At 40.1% G+C, this 16,786-nt stretch overlaps 1 protein-coding gene across 2 annotated transcripts in view; it reads right to left on the bottom strand.

Moving 5' to 3' along the window:
• The window catches only part of ADAM23 (ADAM metallopeptidase domain 23), a 151,162-nt gene that overhangs the window by 100,467 nt on the left and 33,909 nt on the right, over positions 1–16,786 (bottom strand). For both annotated transcript variants that reach the window (XM_036320646.1, XM_036320645.1), the window contains exon 3: positions 15,242–15,318. In XM_036320646.1, the coding sequence (XP_036176539.1) occupies positions 15,242–15,318 (77 nt within the window). The remainder of the gene's footprint in view (positions 1–15,241; positions 15,319–16,786) is intronic.

Below are 16,786 nucleotides of genomic sequence, written 5' to 3'. Positions count from 1 at the left end.
TGCTATTTACAAATGCTCCACTTCTTTCCTACCATTCTTCAAAGTCCATGGAAAATACTGATTTTTACCACTGTTATTTGTTTTACACAGTAAAGATTCAATGAACAACATGCTACTGAAAAAAAAAAAATGTTTTTTTTCTTAGGAAGAAAATCCTGAAAACACAGAGGAGACATTTTGCTGGCTCAGACATTTCTCATGTGGTAACACATGAGAAAATAACTACAACTATTCATAAAATGTTTTTACATAAAATCAGAAGGTGACCTGCTTTGAACGAAGACAATGACCAAATACTTAGCTAACTTAAAGGGCACACACACTATATATGAATGCCTGCTGTGTGAATGCAAAAAGAGAATTTTCAATCAGATTTAAATGGTGGGTAAGTTAATAATAAATACAATAAATAATAAATCTAAAGGTATGGTATTTTATACTGATGGTTTTTAAATTATTTTTCTATTCACCACCATCACACTCCAAAAAAAAGGAAGTTAATGTGGTTTGATAGTATTCTTCTTAAGATAATCAGATCAGATACACATTAATTTTTGGCATCAAATTTCATTTTTAAATAGCCTAAAATTTTCTCCAAAAAAGAACACTTAAAATATGTATAAGTAACTACATTTCAATTCTAACCAGAATGCTAAAATATTTTTTTATATTTCAATGCAATTTTAGAAATAAAACTAAATTATAGCTAACACATTGGGTTTTATACCTATTAATGGGTAGTTATTTATTAACTGTTTTATAGACTGTATTAAGTTCATCTATAATGATGTATATTATAAGACTGTATTAGTTCATCTTTAAAACACAATGAGAGCAAAAATCTGGCAGAATTCAACCTGAGATTGCTCTCACCCTGCAGAAAGTTCTTACAGACTTCAAAATACCATTTTTTAGACTGCAAAAAGCTTCTCCTGTTTCATAGTACTGAACACTGGCAGGGAGAAACTATAAATAACTTCTAACATGCTTAAAAAATAGTACTTTTCAAGTATTGGAAAAATTCTTTTTATAACTTTTCAGTCTTTTCTACTTAGAAAATTACCTATATCCTCATCTTGAACACCTGGGAAGGGAATCTTGGCTATTTATGGGGAGGAGGAGCCAACAGAATCTCAGGACAGGAAGTCTCCATAAGCTAGTGACTTGCAAGTACAAAACTCAGACTGGGAGGTAAAAGAATTACAGAAAGATAGAAAAAAAAGGACTTGAAGAGTCAGCACAGTCTGAGAACCAGCTACCGCGGGCCTAGTGGTGCTCTGGAAAACCATCGAAAACTACTCAGTGGGAATAAGAAGAGATTTAAGAGTCAGCCAGGAAGTGGCACTGCGTAATGTTTCAGGATTTCTCTAACCCCAACCTCTCATTGTTCAAAGGAACCTCAGGGAAGAAGCTGCCAGGCGTTCTTGGAGACAGGAGCCAAATACACAAACATGTATGTAATAATTCTCATCAGGTGTCAAAATTAAAGCTCTTTTAATAAAACCTGCAGCCTTTGTAAACTCTTCCAAATTCATGGTGGAAATTCAGAAGTTACGCACTTTATCCAAGTCCAAAAAAGTGAGAAACTCACCTAACTCAGCCTCCTTTAATACAAGAAACAAGTGCTTTACGAAGGAAACTTTTATCTTTAAACCCTGAAAAGCCCCAGAATAAGAAATACTTTGCGATGCCATCCAACTCTCAAAGATAATCTAGATCATGCTTTCTTTGAATAGTATGAAAACATCCTTTAAAAAAAAAAGTGGGAGGTTGCTACACTCAAAGCCCTAAATCAAAAGTGTGAAGATGACAGAGGGCTTACCATGGCAGGAAAAGCGTGGCAGGAATCTACCCCCAGCTAATCACAGACTCGCCTCACAGGGCAGATGACAACCGATCTAGCACAAACCCTTCCTCTCAGGATCTTGGGCTTCCCTGGATGCCAAGAATAGAGCAAAGACAAGACGGAGGCGAGGAAGGGACATCTACACTGCTCCACAAAACGCATTGCTACAGTGCTGTTCTCCGTCACATTATACCGAGAGAAACATTCTGGTTCAATTCCAGAGTCTGTATCATCCACTGTGTCAGAGGTGAGTCTTAGTCACATAAAAGGTTTTGTTTCCTTCCAAAAGGCCATTTTTCATGAATGTAGCATCAGTAACCCAGCACCACCCATGCTGAGCAACACCTAAGGATTTGTGGGGTTTCGTACTGTGAGAGCCATGTAATTTCATTACTACTTAAAGTGGCCTTCGAGGAAAGAGCCAAAGAGACTAGTGTTCTTTTGGCTCTAGATACAGCTCTAGATACAATGAGTACTCTACACTGGCATTAGCATCTGACCGAGGCATTCAGCAAGCCATACACACGGGCCTTACAGGAAGAAAGAAGAATTTCCTGCATATAAAACAGAAAAATAGTAATGTTTCAAACAAGTCATGTGATATTTTAGTTAGAGAAAGCACCTCCAAACAGCCTATCTTGAGGAGAGCTGTGAAATCAAAACAAGGAAAAGGTAGCAGGGTGTTTGTGGATGGTGCCGTGTACAGGAAACGTTTGTTGCCCATAATCTGCAGACTTGGAAACCTTGTCTCAAACTGCTTTTATGAAAAAGAATAGTGAATCGTGTCTTGCAGTTTGCTCATTTTTTATGGTTCACCAAATCAAGAAGCACAAAAAGAACCAAGGTGCTCACAGCTGGATGGAAAGGTAGATTATTTACTTCTGGAAGTATCGCTCTCACTCAGTGTTTACACACTGAGGCATGAGTACATGAATGATTTCACAGAAGCAGAGTTAACTAACCCTTCCAAAGGAAAAAGGGCACGTATGCATTTTTAACCTCAGGAAAATGAGTACTTCATTTTTCCAGCTCATAAAACTGCTCCTGGCTATTAGATACCAGTGAGAAAAGCAATGCAAAATGACTACCCTGTATCAACAACCCATCGCTCGTATATATCCAGGGAACATTCCATACGAGATATTGACTCACCAGTAAAAATAAATGAGTGCTCAAGAGTTATTGCCCCCTACCCCATCTAACAGTATTGGAAGTAATTCATCCTTGAATTACTCATCCTTCAAAGCTCAGCTCAACCATCCCTCCTCCTGTAGCTTTCCTTGATCCCACCCTAAATTGTGGTCTCCTTAAAGAGACTACAACTCATTCTTTGTTTCCTCATAATTTAGCATAGTGCAGAGGATACAGGGAGGGAGGATGAGCAAGTGCTAATAGTTATGTACAGAACCCTTTGCCATTGTCTGAAGCTTTAAAGAGCAAGGCATCTCCTTAGGGTCAAGTACCAAGTCAGTTAGCACTTAATAAGTAAGTATTAACAATAATGAGGAAGAGCCGCTGATGCAATGAAGTCTCTAAGAAATTCTAGGGATTTACAAGAGACTTAGTCTTGTCCTTGTGCTATGAGATCCTTCTATTCCCAAAGTTTGGTCTATTACCTGTGAAGTCATTTGGGCAAAAAGTAAAGGAGGGAGAAATGAAATGTATACTCTACAATGTGTTAGACATTTTCAGCCTCTTATTTGAAGAATATTCCATAAGAAAGACAAAAGTGTTTTTAATTTTAAAATTATTTTAATTGAAATGAGGAATTGAAACTTTGGGCAGAAATGGTCTTATAGAAAAGCCTATATAGATTGTTTTGTTTTAAGGCACAATCGAAACACTAAAGCACATGGATATCATGGAAATTAAATTAGAAATAATCACTTAAAGAGAGGACTTTTATAAATACATCATAATAAACCATGGTTAGAATTCTAATTTAATAATTTTAACAAATTGGGGAAATTATTCTATATAATGAGTCTAGTCTATAAATCATCAAAAAAAAAAAAAATGGTTCTAGCCCTGGCTGGGTGGCTCAGTTGGTTGGAGCATTGTTCCATGCACCAAAGAGTTGTGCGTTTGGTTCTCAGTCAGGGCACATACCTAGGTTGCAAGTTCCATCCCTGGTCAGGCCATGTACAAGAGGCAATCAGCCAATATTTCTCTGTCTCTCTCTTTTTCCCTTCTCCTCTCTCCCAAATCAATAAAAACATATCCTTGAGTGAGGAATTTTTTAATGATTCTAGAAATAACACAATTCCTATTGGCAGCAGAATTTAATAAATTATTGTTTGGGGCTAGATTTATGCCAAGAACAGGAATAGCAAAAAGTTAGCAAAATATAAAAAAGGGAAATAATATAAAATTTATTTCTCGAAGGTCCATTTTTGTAGAGCTTTTCAAACATGACTTCAACGGGATTGTTACTGTTGTGATTAGCTAGTTATTAACAATAGGAAGGAGCAAAAGGGAGGCCAGACATTATAGGCATGTCATTTGGGCAGCTTCACCAGGAAGCTGCAACTTCACACTCCCCAGGGAAACCCTGGTTCATTCCTTGAAGAACACTGTGGGGAAGGAGTCCAACAAAAGGAAGATGAATGCATGGGCAGTAAAGTTGGGGTGACATAGGGAAGACGCCTGTCAGTCAAACCTGGGAAGAGAGAACATTTGGCCAGAGAAGGCAAAGCCACTTCAAGCCCACGAAAATTTGGGAATACATAATCCACCAACAAAGGAGTTCGCTCTCTTGGCTCTTGGCTCTCTTGTTCCTCTGGCTTTGCTCCTGCCATGTTCCCTCCATAGCCATGTGGAATGAAGGACACCACACACAATGGACTGATGGACTGCAGCGGAGAACCCTTAGCTAGCTTGATGCTGGATTGGACTGTGCAGGCGTGGAATGGAAACTCTGGGCAATGGTTTTAATCCTAGCTCTGCTGAAAGCAAAATGGGACTTTTTCCCTAGTGGGATGGAGGGAAACAGGACCTTGGAAACGCAAGGGTTTGATTCCACAGAAATAACGCTTTCTACAACATCTCAGCCTCCTGTGCAAGTCTCAGAAAAAAATCCTTTTCTTGTGACATCACAAGAACCCAACTTCCCCCAGCAACCGATGGGGACATGGAGAGCTCCCCACTTATAACAGGGTTACTTCATCACTGAAAAATGTCTCAATTCCCTGAGTTCTGATCCTGGTTCTGTCACTTGGTAGCTGCGTGGTTTTATTAATTTCTCCAAGCCTGTATTTTCTCCCACTCCATGCCTCACCTCTCTTGCTTAGGCTCTCACAATCTCTAACCCTCAAACCTTTGTCTGGCCAAATCTTAAGCTTTACTCTGAGCTTAGACATTTAGCTCCATAGACACTTCGTTTCTTATCCACTCTCACCCTCCCACGAGGGATAAAAGCCCACCACAAACTTCTAACTATAATTTAAATGCCTGTAGAGCTGTCTGTAGCTGCATTGTTCTGTAAGCTGCATGAGGGAAGCGTTTCTCTCTGGCAACTTCAAGAGTGTCTGGCATTTAGCTGGTACTCAATAAACATTTCTGAAATAAAAAGTGTTTGGAATGGTTCATAAAAGGCTTCAATCAATGGAAATCTATCGATCAATCCACTGAGGTTAGAAAGAGCTTTGTGCATTTGGCTTTCACAGAAGGTCAATATGAGAAGTCCATTTAAGTAACATTCTGGTCATTCACAAAACCATGGTTATGGGCATTAACCATTATGCCACTGAATGTCCTGCTACATCGAACTAAAGAGATAAATTTCTCCTGGGTAGGAAAGCATTTATCTCTCTAGACAGACAGATAAACTTTAATGGGGATTATATATACCCCAGTATGTGGTCTTCCTCACTTAACTGTCAGAAAAATAAGATCTAAATTCAGTAACTACTGTAAATAACTCATTGGCAGATGCCTAGTAACACCAAATCCTGTGTAATTTTTAATATTTTGCCATGATTAACTTCTGTTGAAATTTTTATACATTAATTTGACTTCAAAAGACCACGAGTTCTGAAGAATAAATCAAGTTCAAGTTTTATTTGCCTATATTCTGCATTGGGATAAACACCTGCAAAGCGTCTCTTTTAATCCATCAGTCAAGAAATAGTCCTTTAATTCACTAGATATGTCTTTTATATCCTAAATTAAATAAACAGTGATCTCACTGACAATTAGATAGCTTTGATTTTGCTAGAAATTCTTAATGCCTTTTTTTTTCCTGCTTGGTGCTAGCTAGAGGCTAGAGCCACAAACTCTCCCTTTCTAGGCAATCAGCTTTCTCATTTGAGACTTAGTGAATCTAAGTCCAGCTCCTATGGCCTCCTGATTCCCTCAGCCTGGTGTTTATTTTCCCTGGGTCCCATTCATCCACAATAATTATTATAAACAGGCAAGAGGGCATGGGGGTAAGGAAGTCACTTACTGCAGGTAAAAGCAAACATCCACTGCCCTTCACCACCCAAAAGTTATACGAGATCTCATTCACCTATGAAAATCAAGACTCATGCATAAATACCAATGGTTTCATAGTCACTTTATTTTTACTGCTTCTGCTATTATTATGTTTTATAATTATATATAATTATGTTTTATATAATTATAAAGGTCATTATCAAACCACTTTAAAAGGAGGTCAGATACACCATCCCCCCCAAAAAAATAAAATAGAACTAGAACCTATTTAAGTAATCCTTAATTTATTATAAATTTTTTCAAGAATTTCTGGACCTGATCTACCAGCATAAAGATGCATCATCAAAAGATAATAATAATGATTCCACCCAAACATTCAATAATTCTTCAATCAGAATTGCCCAAGGAGACCTAATAGGTATGCATTTGATCAGAAAAAAAATATGGCACAAAGAAGAGCTAATCAAAATGCTTAGAACTAGAAAGGAAAGGATGCCTTAAGGAGAGAAAACCCCACAGCAACTCATCTCTGCCAGCACAGGAAACCATAGACCACTACTGGGCCTCTAGGACAAATAAAAAGCAATATTCATCTACATCATATTACACATCACAGTGGCAATCAATACTTATGGCATCTTTGGGGGGTCTTTGCCTCTAAAGATTCCTTATTATCACAGCTAATACCAAAACTACCAAAATAGTTCCACTCTTCCTAACGTACATAAAGGTAAAAAAGATCATAATCTCTCAAAATGCATGAAGAGATTATAGTAAGAGTATTAACTATGAGAGACAAACAGATTTACCCATTACCAGGAGCAGCTTAATGCTGAATGTCTCAATGCAATAAGTAAGCAATAAATGAAAATTAGGATGGGTATACATCTGCCTTAATGAAGTACTACTGGTGGCTTAAACTACAGAAACTTATTTCCTCACAGTTCTGGAGGCTACAAATCCCAGATCAAGGTGTGGGCTGGGTTGATTTCCTTCTCCTTGGCTTGCAGATGGCCACCTTCTCTCTGCGTCCTCACATGGTATGTGGTATTTCCTCTGTGCACACACATGTCTATGTCCAAATTTCCCATTCTTACAAAGACACCAGTCATATTGGATTAGGACCCACCCTAAAGACTTCATGTTAACTTAATTACCTCTTTAAAGTCCTTATTTCCAAATATGGTTCCTCGCTGAGGTTACTGGATGTTAGAACAACATATGAATTCCGGGGGGTGGGGGGGAAGAGAGCGGGGGGACACAATTCAGCACATGACAGATGGCTGGCTCGACAAATAAGATTATTTTAAGTTGGGGCCTTCTGCATTTTCTTTATATTGACTCAAACTGTTCAATTCTTTTTTTCTCACTTAATCTGAACAGATGAGCAATCATTAGGATTATGCCAGGCTCACTTGTAAATCGATAGTCCAATGCTGTGATCAAAGCAGCCACATAAGAAGACTCCAGATGGACAGCCCATGCTGAATGCCAGCACGTGACTGCCTCTCCCCAGGCCTCAGGTTACTTGGCTGTAGAATGGAGATTATCGCAGGGCTATTAAAAGAACTTAAATCTAAGAATGTGGGTAAAGGGCTTAACACAGTGTCCGTCACCATCATAACTTTTGTAATAGAAAGCCTTCCTTATGCAGATCCCTCAATAAAGGAAATAAAGCATTTAGCCTGTGAGTTAGCAGCATCTTGAAGACACGAAACCCCGAAGTGCAGAGCTATGCTACCCATCATGCCTAACTCCACCGGGCTAAAACCCAGAGAGCATGTCTTAGCTGGGGAAGGGAACCATCACTGCAGGTCAGTGCACATGTCTCTGCATAGGAGAGCGTTGTAGTTGAGGTCTATGTACTTCTCTGAACTGGGGATGCTTCATTAATTTTCCTTTTCTAACATGCCTGGCAGCCCAACCTCAAATGTCACCACTATCTACATATGTATGACAAAGCTAAACCTAGACATGACCCAGACCTAGCAGTGTCTCCCCATGGGGTTTGTCAGAGGTTACAGAAGGTTTCGTATTTGTTGGGATACCAGTCATCCTCTATGTTTTCGCCCAAAAGGGTAGGTACACAAAATGATGGAGCTGAGTAGGGCAAGGTTTAGCCCCCAAATACAACTTTCCCAACAAGTGAGAATGTGGCTGGCACCTTCGACTACAGAGGTAGACTGCTTCAGCCTCGCTAACCAATTGCAAAGCAGAGGAGCTAGAATGACGACAGCAAGTACCTGAATATTTGTTCAGACTGCTGAGTAGACTCTGCAGGCACCAAGGGATTCCCATCTCTCCCAGGAGCAGATATTTTAATATATTTTTATTGATTTCAGAGAGGAAGGGAGATAAGCAAGCCTACGGGTCTCTCCCCCTTTGGAGGAAAAAGCAGTGGTCCAGAAAAGGGTGGGACTGCTTCACTAGAACTTCTCTGAGAAAGTAGAAAGGTTCCCAGGGGGCCTCTTCTCCTGGGTGGTGAGATGAGGATGCAGGGAGAGAAGCAGAGAGTATCTTCATGATGCAGATACACATCTCCAGTGGTGCCCGCGTTATCCAAGGCCCTGCTTGGGAATTATCCCTCAGCCATCACCCTCTCAGGGAAATGGAGAGACAGAGAAGAGCATCCTCCAAAGACACACCTGTTCATCTCAAGGCTTCCCTGCATTTCCCCTAGAGCAGCCCATTCATGGAAGAACCCTCTGCTCACACTGCACTGTGGAAGGCAGACCATAAACGGCTGATGATTGCTCATGCACAACGATTTTAGCTCAGCACAGGCTTGACAATAATAGGGATACAACTTTTAGCACTTTCTCCAGCCTCTCAACCAACATCAGAATTGTTTTTCTCCATCCAGCCCCTGATGAAGCCAAGTCCTTCCTCTCCAGGTTTCAGGGCCACTCCTAGGTTTTAGGCTATAGCATCCAATGCTGATGTCTTACACCGATTTCCCCCAGTCAGAGCTCTCCTGTACAGTGTTCAAGGCAAATGTACAGGAGAGGCTCGTACAACCCCCACAGTCTCTCACTAGCGTATTGTTCTCTTAGGAACACGCTGATGCTTTATCAACCAAGGCTTTACATCTGATGCCTCCTTAGACTGCTTTCCCCTCCACACCGGGCAGAGGTCAGAAGGACGACAGGGATTCACTGCACAGTAAGCAGGAGAGCACGCTGAGGGCCTGAGCAATCACATCAGACACAGCCAGATGGCCTGGGAAGTTAAATATCCAAATATCCAGTGACTTGCAAGTCTTGTCATGTTCTTTAACGTCTGCCTAGTGAAGAGCTGCAGGACAAGTGGAGGAGTACCAAATGCATTACAAATATGTTTCCAACTCAACAGAAGTATGTTGTCTAAATTCTTATTGCTCATTACCTTCAGTGCATTTCAACCATGGGCCTGTCAGAGTGTCTCTAATTTTTTCTCCAGTACACTCTCAGTATACCACCCTCTTCTCACTTACAAAAAATAAGGGGGTGGGGGGGAGTGGGGAACAAAGACTCATTGTGCTGCTTTTATGAGAGCATAAACTCCATGAGATCAGCAACTCTCTTCTTCAGCGCTGAATCCCCCAACACCCAGCCCAGTGACTGCCTTGCTGTGGTAATAATAATGAACCATAAATATAAATATTTGTTGAATGTATTAGTCAACTCAGGCTGCCACAACAAAACATCATAGACTGGGTGGTTTAAACAACAGAAATGTATTTCTCACACTTCTGGAGACTAGATCCAAGAACAAGATGCTGGCTGATTCAATTCCTGGTGAGGACCCTCTTCCTGGCTTGCAGACAGCCGCCTTCTTGCTGTGTCCTCACATGGAGGAGGGAGGGAGGGAGGGGGAGAGGGAGAGGGGGAGAGAGAGAGAGAGAGAGAGAGGGGGGGGGGGGAGGAAGCTCTCTGGTGTCTCTACTTATAAGAACACTAATCCTATCAGGTCATGGCTCCACCCTATGATCTCACTGAACCTTAACTACCTCCTTATAGGCTCTACCTCCAAATAGTAATGTTGGGAGTTAAGGTGTTACGGTTTCAACATAGGAATTTTAAAAGGACCCATTCAGTCCACAACATTGAACATGTCTTTCCAATTAGCAGACATGTGTAAGTACCACACATTATCTCATTTAATCTTTACAATAACCTACAGCTTAGGAAGGACACTAAAGCTTAAGAAAATTACAGGATGGGGCAAAAAATAGGTTTACAGTTGTGAGTACATGAAACATGAAGTTTTAGTCTTATATTATTATTTATTAATTATCATATTATTTTCCACGTGAACTGTATACCTACTTTTGCTCCACCCTGTATATTCATACAATGAGAAATTATTGTTACAACATAGGTGAACCTTGAAAATATTATGCTAATAAAAGAAGTCAGTCACAAAACAAAAGTCATATAAATCTATTTATATAAAATGTCCAGGATGGGCAAAACCTTAGAGACAGAAAGTAAATGAGTGGTTGCCAAAGGCTTGGGGGGAAGGAGAATGAGGAGTGGCTGCTACAGGTAGGTACAAGGTTTCTTTTTGGGGCAAGAAAAAGGTTCTGGAATTAGATGGTGGTGATAATTGCACAACTCCTAATATAATAAAAGCCACTTCGAAGGAGGAAATTTTATGGCATGTGAGCGATATCTCATGCTGTTATTATAAAAAGTTGAGAAACTTGCCCAAGTTCACAAAAGTAGTAAATGGCAGCCCCAGATTCAAACCTAGGTCTGTTTGACTCCAGAACCTGTGCTTTCAACCATGACATGGCTCTGATCAGTTATTCCCAATACACATTTGCTGAAGACACCAGCAAATTTAATTCCAGGTAACACGGGCTATGGCACAATTCCAATCATACACATAGGGAAGACAAGCCTCAGATCCCTCCCCCGCCACGCCCTGGATTTCAAAGGATCGATAAACATTAAGAATTACTCATCTCCTAATCCTTTTTAAACCTTCTGTATCTTGAAACAGTGGTTATTCCGGAGGGAAAAAAAAAAAAACAAAATTGAAAAGGAGGGCATCCTAAAAGGGATACAGCCAAAGGTCCTCTAAGGCCACAATTAAGATCTTTTGGGCCAAATAAAATGATGGCATGGCATCCATGCTTATTGCCCAATGCCTTCCCACCCAAATGCCTCACCATGGACAATGTTCTGGCTTCCTGGTTCCTCTCTGGTCTTGTCTCCTCAGTCTCCCACCATTCCCTGCCCCCCACTGCACTCCAGTCACACTCGCCTCTGTCCTTCTTGAACAGTCCATATTCTCCTCAACACTTGCTGTCTTACTGTCCCAGCTGTGAGGAACCCTTACCCTTCCAGCCTCATGGGGTAGCTCATCTTTGACAATCAGGTCTCAGCTCATTGTCTCTCCTCAGACAGACCTTTTGGCTTCTGTGACATTTAAATAACATTAGCCACCCCAACCCACAGTCCCTCTCCATTACATAGCCCAGTTGTATGTCCTTCAATGCACTTGTCTTTATTTAGCGGTTCACCATCTGCCTTTTCCCCTGGAATGACGCTCCATCAGGGGAGGTAGGGACCTTGTCTATCTTGTTCCCAGCAGCATCAGCACCTACAGCAGCCGCTGGCATAGAGCAGATGTTCACTCAATGTTCAAGGAAGAAATAAATAAAACCCACCCCTCTGCCCTAAGATGCCTCATCAAGCTAAGGCCTCCATTGTTCAATCTATGAGAACACAAACTCAAAAAGACTCTTCTCTCAGGAACTCACATCAGGGTAATTTTCCCAAGCTGATGGTCCAGCCCTGGTGAGGACATTAACCATTTAGATTCTATGGTCGCCACTTTGATTAGTTTATTTTAACACATTGCGCTCCAGTAGTTTTATTGCTAGCTTTACCCAGTGGCCAGATAAGTTTCTATTGAATGAGCACAAAAAACGTTTTAGAAAGTATCATACTTTAAAAAGATATTAGCTTGTAAGAACATGTAATAAATAACTTCAAAATGCAATGGGTATTTAATTTTAATGCGTGCTTTTCACATTTATGTAAAACACTGTGTAATATGAAAACACGAGAATGCTCATGACCTGCCCACAATGTGTTAATATCTCTATGCTTTCACTCTTTCACCGAGCCCATATACTTATCATATACCTTTTGCTTTTTCCCTCCTCCAACGATTTTTAATTGTTGTAAATAGCCTGGCTGGCATGGCGAAGTGGATGAGTGTTGATTTATGAACCAGGAGATCATGGTTCGATTCCCAATTAGGGCACATGCCCGGGTTGCGAACTCCATCCCCAGTGTGGGGCATGCAGGAGGCAGCCTATCAATGATTCTCTCTCATCACTGATGTTTCTATCTCTCCCTTTCCCTTCCTCTCTGACATCAATAAAAATATATATTTAAAAAACTAAAATTGTTGTTAATCGTGTGGCAATGACCACCCAATAACAGGTATGAGATTCCTCTTTCCTCAGAAGTTCTTTTGGTTCCTCTGTGACTGATTAAAAATTTCTCTGGCCCAGCCAGCGTGACTCAGTGGTTGAGCATCGACCTATGAACCAGGAGGTCACGGTTCAATTCCTGGCAGCTGATCAATGATTCTCATCATTGATGTTTCTCTCTCTCTCCCTCTCCCTTCCTCTCTGAAATCAATAAAAATATTTTTCAAAAAAATTTCTCTGACTCTTTAAGTTTATTCTAATGTGGACCAGACTTTTTAGTTAATCCCAGCCATTGAAAGTTAGTTAAACCAGAGAACCACCCTGGTCAACACATGTCACACGTTTATAAAGTACAATTCCCCTGTCTCCAGGTCATTTCGCACACCCATGTTGTCCTCAGATGGCTCAGAAATCTGCACAGGGGAGATGCCATGTGATTAGACCTCTTGTGGCCTCATTCCCACTGCATTTACTTATTTTTTTTCAATCTTTATTGTTGAGAGTATTACAGATGTCCCCCTTTCTCCCTCCATTGTCCCTCTCCACCTGGTTCCTGCTCCACCCCAGGCCTTCACTACCCTATTGTTTGTGTCCACAGGTAATGCATATATACATATGAGTTCTTTGATTAAGTTCTTCCTGCACCATCCCCCAACCCCCATTCCCTCTGAGACTCATCAGTCTGTTCCATGTTTTCATGCTTCTGGTTCTATTTTATTCATCAGCTTATTTTGTTCATTAGATTTCTTGTTCGTTTGGTTTTTAGATTCATTTGTAGATATGTATTTATTGCATTACCTCACTGTGTCCCTCAACACTTTCTGAGAACTGAACTTCTGTTTATTCCCCTTCACTTTTCATGGTCTAGGAGATAATGGACAAGCACTTGAGCATTACATAAAAGATCTTCCAAGACTTGAGCTGTCTCTAAGCCCACGTCTCCTGACTCATTTCCCTTGCCTCAATCTTGTAATTTACCAAGAAATTCAACAAAAGACTAATTCTCCTTTAACACACCACACTGCTCCCTGGCCTTGCCTACTTAGCACACACTATCTCCTCTAGTACATATACCACAGCATTCCACGTTTATCTCTAGTACAGCAAATTTCACTCATCAAAAATTATATATTAATCTGATGACCTTACCCAACTCAGCTGTAAACTCCTAAAGGCAAGGATTGTTCATAGCAGGTGCTCAACTTGGTTCCTTTGCACATCAAATATTAGTGATAAGTAACTTAATGATATGTTTCCAGACCTGTACATGCCCTGGACACCCTATATGACCCTTTCCCAGTAATTTGATTGGGAGGTACTGCTGTGGCCATCAGCCTCAACCAACACATCAGCAACGTTGGTTGCTAATGCCACACTACAGTCTTCAATGACAGTCTCCATTGCAGTAAAAATTAAAGGAATAGAGGACAAAAACACTAAATTTAGCCATAGCTAGCTTCTCAACATAGTCTAAGATTTGGCAAGACAAATGTCTTAGGCAGGCACAGTGCTGACACAGGCTGGTGGAAAGGAACTCAACCAATGCTCAGCAGACTCAAAAAGGGAAACCTGCAGTACCTTTAACAAAGGAAGTTCTGAGTCCTGCTGATTCATTCTGACTTAAAGCTGCAATAACACTTGAGTAAGGCGCACCCAAGCTGACTCTGCATTTTTTTTCTGCAGTGTTCACAGAATTTGGCATACAAGAAATTTAATAGCTCTTTTCTAGAATCCTTTGCAATTTCTCTGATATTGATTGTGGTCACCTACATTATAGTGTCTGATAGCATTACATGGTATTTTTTTTGGCAAAGATGCAGTCCTGGTCAAAATACTGATGATAGTTTAAAATACTGATGGGAGCTTCTTAAACTAAAGACACCCATACAGGAAATCCCTTTCACCAAAGAATTGCTTTCACCAAACAAAGCTCACTACTTTTGTCAATAGCTCTTGCCCATGTTTTGTAGAAAGACATTGGTGCAATGAGTTCCAACTTAGAAAACAGCATTTAAATATCAACACAAACTTAAAATGCTCAGAGAAAAATCAGGTAAATTTTTACCAGGACCAAAATTTTGAAAAGACCCATATGAGAGCAAATTACAAAGCAAAGAACCTTCTCAATATATTTACAAGTCATCTTTTTCTTTGTTTATTCAGAATTGTAATACAATATGAGAACTGTATAATGCAAGGTAAATTGGAAGAAAATTTTATACTTGAGTCAGTAATTTATCATGCTTCCCATGTGTAATAATGATTATAGTTAACATTTAATTAACTAGCATTACTTCAAATATGTATTTCATTTAAAATCCTACTCTCTAAGTACTGTACTTGAGATACTTAACAAGCTAAATGTTAAATGCCTCTTCTTCCAGGAAAAGAAAAAATAATTAACTTTAGACTTTTATGTTTTTCTTGAAGTGTTATATGACATCTTATCAGTGTCAATATTTTGACTGAACCCTTACCATGAAGTGAAGTTTTATTGCACTTGCTTAACAGGATTAGGACTAAATACTTACTTGTTCAGTGTGAGGTCAAGAATAAACCTGGAGCCAAAGGCCTGAATCTGGAAGCTTGCCTGGGCCAGATGGACAGCCTATGGATCCAAAAAGACAGAAAAAGCCCTTAGTTTATTTTCCTGTATTTAAAGCTGATTATATCAATAACAAGAATGATATTTAATAAAAACTTTTTTATAGATTGATTGATTCACTTCTTTACGGTTCCTTATGTAACAATGCATTTTTCTTTAAAATGAGACTGGGTGCATTGTTATGGCTGTACTTGGACGATCTGAGTATTTGTGCATCAAGAAACTAACTGAAAGACAGTGAGTCCTTTAAAATGAACACATCATGATAAAAATCAAGAGTATATTCAGCTGGACTGACAAAGTGACCGTGATGAATTATGCAAAAGTCTGACTAATTAAAGCTTGATTTCAGCCTACTTTGTGCACAAAGCTAACCAATTCTTTCTGCACACCTAAGTGAAAAATCATGTCAGCTCTCTGCTCCTCGTCAGGAATTGGAACTTTCTCTAAAAGGTGTATCAGCAGAACGGGACAGTAAAATGGGAGGGCACAACCTTTCAGCTTCAGGAGCACTTAGAACCAGGCCCTTTGCCAAGACCGAGCGTTTAGGTCCCCCTTTACAAGTCACACGTTCACAAATATTGTCATTATTGTGCCTTAATTCAAATACAAAGATAATCTCATCTAAACACAAATCATGTGTACTAGATGTTAAAGATTCACATAGGTCACAGAATCATCTTCAGTGATGTAAACAAACAAATCAATGAAGTATTGCCAAAGTATTATCCAAGATAAAACTCTCCTTTGTCACCCTATCAGAGGAAAAAAAAGACAAGAATAGATATTCATCCCCTCCTCCTCCTCCCCTACCCAAAAATATCCTTCCTCCAGATTTGTCCTAAAACACAGAGGGTGTCACAAATCACGGGAGAAGTGTTAGCAAGCAGACACCTTCCACTCCCACTTCCCCCAACACGCCCTGCTCCTCATGCCCCTCCTCCTCCATTTCTGATTATTGAAACCCTACTCATCCTTCAAGGAAGCTCTCCTTCCCCAGCTTCAATGAAAATGAACTCTTCATCCTCAAGGCTTTGGAAAAACTTTATTTGTTCCTCCCTCCACAGGCAGGTGTGCTCCCAATTTGGCCCTGTGCCATGAGCGCCGCATCTCACATCACAAGCATCTTGCAAATAGTTGTAGATTAATGACCCTTCCCGAAATATCTGAACTTTCCATTAATTAAGCAAATATTTACTGTCAAGACTTCTGTCATGCCAAACCTATAAAATACTGTAAACCATGACTTCTTGTCAAGCACAACTGCTGATGAGATAGTCACACCATAATAATCAAGAAATAAAATGAAAAGAAAATTAACAATCATGAAATTTTAAACACAAAGCAATGGGAAGGCCCCTGAATCCCAAACACCGTGGTGATAGCACATCCAACCCCAAACAGCCATGCAGAACAGGGTCACCGTACCTAACCTGGGTTTCCCCACACCCAGACAGCTACGTGAGAAATT

This window comes from Myotis myotis, unplaced genomic scaffold, assembly GCF_014108235.1.
Source record: "Myotis myotis isolate mMyoMyo1 unplaced genomic scaffold, mMyoMyo1.p scaffold_m19_p_8, whole genome shotgun sequence".
In the NCBI taxonomy this organism is placed as follows: domain Eukaryota; kingdom Metazoa; phylum Chordata; class Mammalia; order Chiroptera; family Vespertilionidae; genus Myotis; species Myotis myotis.
Note: the sequence above shows the minus strand (reverse complement) of the source record. Positions and strands in the feature narration are given on the sequence as shown.